The sequence below is a fragment of the Apium graveolens genome, chromosome 8 (genome assembly GCF_009905375.1).
Source record: "Apium graveolens cultivar Ventura chromosome 8, ASM990537v1, whole genome shotgun sequence".
Lineage (NCBI taxonomy): Eukaryota > Viridiplantae > Streptophyta > Magnoliopsida > Apiales > Apiaceae > Apium > Apium graveolens.
This window is the reverse complement of record NC_133654.1, coordinates 224695561-224699265: the sequence shown is the minus strand read 5'-3', so window position 1 is coordinate 224699265 and position 3705 is coordinate 224695561. Positions and strand designations below refer to the sequence as shown.

The 3705-nt window shown below is 34.3% G+C and overlaps 1 protein-coding gene across 1 annotated transcript; it reads left to right on the top strand.

Moving 5' to 3' along the window:
* Positions 1 to 574: 574 nt before the first annotated feature.
* Positions 575 to 1129, top strand: LOC141680380 (uncharacterized). The gene has a single exon (XM_074486624.1). The coding sequence runs from the start codon at positions 575 to 577 to the stop codon at positions 1127 to 1129; it is 555 nt and encodes a 184-aa protein (XP_074342725.1).
* Positions 1130 to 3705: the final 2576 nt, after the last annotated feature.

The following is a 3705-nucleotide window of genomic DNA, read 5'->3' as shown; positions in this document are numbered from 1 at the left end:
TTTAATTTTAATTAAAATTTAATTTATATCGAATAAATAATTACAATTTTATCATAAATTTAAATTATTCTCTATTATTTAATGGGCCCATAAATAATATTCAATGATATATAGTTGGAAAATTTTAGATTTTTGATAATATTGTGGATAAATATAAATTTTGGATAAGATTTTCATTGAATCGCGTAAGGACACGTGTCTTGATCTAAATTTTTAGATAAGAAAAATTGTCCATAAATAATACCATAATCTTTTGATTTTACAGTCATCTCAAAATCAATATAAATTTTTATGAAAATGAATGCATTGAAGAGATTGTTGAGTCAGAGACAAAAACATAGTCAAGAAGAGTCTGAAATCATGAATACTATGGTCACCGAAGCGGCAATGGTGATGAACTTCATCGACACTTCAAGGACGCAGCTCACGGCCTGGAAAATCTCCCAATTATCATAGACAAAGGCTATCAAGAGGAAAAAATCTCATGAAATATTACTTCGTTGATCGTCCAGTATTCACTTAAGACGACTTCCGTCATAGGTATCGAATGCGCCCTCAAGTTTTCAGTCACATCATGACAGCTCTTTACACTCAAGATTCCTACTGGCATCAGAAAGAAGATGCAACTGGATTATTGGGGTTGCTACCGCAACAAAAAATGACTGATGCACTACGAATGTTGACTTACAGTGCGACAGCTGATCGATGTGCCGAAATATGTAGAATGGGAGAATCAACTACACTTGAGTGTATGAAAAAAAATTGTCAACAAGTGGAAGGACTCTTTGGTGAAGAGTACCTTCGTGCTTCAACACCTACAGATTTAAGAAGGCTTTTAGCAAGGGGTGAACAAAGGGGATTTCTAGGTATGATTGAAAGTATTGATTTTATGCACTTGAAGTGGAAGAATTGTCCAGGCGGGTGGAACGGGGCTTATAGTGGCCGAAAAGGATGCCCTAATATTATTCTAGAGGTCGTCGCTTCCTATGACACTTGGGTGTGGAACGCTTTTTTCAGTGTGCCTGGAGCTCAAAATGATATTAACGTTTTAGGTCAGTCTCCCGTATTAGATAAAGTCATCGCAGGAAATAGCCCGACAGTGGTGTTTCACGTCAATGGCAAAAGATAAAACAATGCTTATTATCTCGCTGATGGGATTTATCCTAGTTATTCAATATTTGTAAAAACCATATCAAATCTTGCCACTCAATCACAAAAATCGTTTGCTAAGAAACAGGAGGCATATCGCAAAGATGTAGAGAGATGTTTTGGTATCTTGCAATCTCGATGGGCAATTCTTCGTCATAGTGCTCGGATGCATAAGCGTTTCACACTTAGAAGTATCATGATGACTTGTATCATATTGCATAATATGATAGTGAGGATGAATTTGTGGAAGATGAATTTGTGGAATCAACAGAAGAAGATCTAATGAATCCATCAGCATCACAAGTTTACGATGGGACGGTAGATTATAATGGAGTAAGAATTCCTTTTGCACCAGTACAAAGAGATGGAAGAAATCAACAAGCATTTTGGGATTGTACTGAGAACTTGGAATCAGCTTATATTCATACAATGCTTCAAAATGATTTGGTGGAGCACAACTGGACAATAGAAACTAATGAATAGTTGTCAAGTTACTATCTCTTGAAATGTACGACTTGAAAATTTAAATAAATCTCTTATATTGAATTAGAAAGTAAATTAACATAGTTGAATTAAAAAACAAAGTACATAACTGAATTAAAAATATAATAGTGAAATCTAATCATAATAATCATCGTCAAAGCGAGGAACGTAAGCACCAACCCTAGTAGTTTCATTCACTTGTTTCATGATCTCAGCCTTCCTTATTTTAAACCACTTCTTTGAATTAGGAGTCATTTGGCTGGTGTCCATTGTCATGATCTTTGTTTGCTCCCTTAATTCTTCAATAGCCATTCCTTTTGCCAATTTTGCTTCTTTTCGTTCTTCTAGAGCATCAAGTCTTGCTTGTCTTGCTTCCTTTCATTTCTCAAGTTCTAACATCTCCCTCAATATTTGAAGGGTTTCCTCATCTGTTTTGATGTTGGCCTCCACAAGTTTTTTTTGGTTACATTATATACTATTAAAAATAGTTATAGACATCTCATCTTTTTTGGTCATACCTTATTTTCCTTTTTTTTTTGCTTGCTTGGACGCCTTGACTCCCATCGTCCTAACTGGACTAGAAGGACCTTCTGTTTCTCGCTTGAAATATGCAGTCGTGAAACCTTCTTCATCAACGCAATCATCACTATTTAGATTAATTGGTGATTCCATTTGTGTTGGAAAGTTTCATTGAAACGGAGGAGAAGTGGTGAGAACGTCCACAAATTGAGGATGTGCTGCAGCTGCTTCATAACATTCCCATTTATCAAATGGCTTATTCATCTCCTTGAAATAATATCCTTGAGCTTGAGTTATAAAATAACAAATTATGCATATTAAGTTATCACACAAATAATATATCATATTAAAAGTTAAAAATAAAAAATCCTACCTCATCCACCAAATTGGTTCCGCTAGCACTGTGTCTGCTGGCTTGATTTTTGGCACATTGCCATTTTTTTAGTGCTCTCTTCAATAATGCAAAGTGGGACTCGAGAGCAATTTTTGAACGAGGTTCGGCATGAGAATTTTCGGGAGTGCCACACCAATTTTTTGCATAATTCTCATAAATTCTCCCCCATAAATTATTTTTATTTGAATATCGACCGGTGACCGGATCAACATATTGTCGAGCCCATGAAATACATAACTGCAATTCTTCGGAAGGAAGCCAATTTGAACTCATTATATATTTATATGTATAATAAATGAAGCAAAAATAATATTAAGAAGATAGAAATACGGGTGTTCTAAAATGTTGTAAACACAAAATGATCATATTTATAAAAACAATATGACCGTTAAAGTTCGAACCGTTGCCCGTACATAGCCATTGCAATCTGTAGAATGGAAAAAGTACAAAAAGAGGTAATAAAATTGTGGGCTATGCAGATTAATGGTCATTGTATACCCCATCAATATCTCCATCAAATATTGATGGACTTTTTGCCAAATTGATGGAACATCAATTATTGATGGGGTAGAAAAGTGACCGGTGCATGCTTTTTTTTAATTTCCATCAATTCACTTGTTGAATCAATGGTTCAATGGAGCCCATGTATATGCTCTAAGTACCCTCTTGGCTAAAAAAACATAAACATATAGGATACATGAGCTTTACTAAGTGAAGTTGAAACTAATGTTTTTACTTGGCAAAAAATAAAATTATTGTCCTTAGACCTTACTAATGGTAAGACAAGATTATTGATTCAACAGCCAAGTACTCCTTTTATTGTAGTTGATGTTTTAAGAAAATTACAGGATATTGTTTATGAAGTAACAAACATGAAACATATGTGTCTATCAATTTTGTTTTAAAATTAAAAAATACTTGTTTATATTAATACCATAAGTATGTTGAAAAGATCTTTTAGTTTTGAAACTATAAACCATAGTGTTAGTGTAGCTTCTAAGTTGTAGTAATGGTTAAAATATAGTAGTAGCACTGTAGCAGTTGAAGTACAGTATAGCTTTACGTGTTAGTTTAACTAGCTACCATCACTCGACAAGGGAGTTCAACTTCTGTCCAATCCACACGACTGAGAACTAGATGCAAGTGTTCTGTTTCCTAAA

Coding starts and splice junctions, on each gene's coding strand:
- LOC141680380 (XM_074486624.1), top strand. CDS start 575: ATGACAGCTCTTTACACTCAAGATTCCTACTGGCATCAGAAAGAAGAT.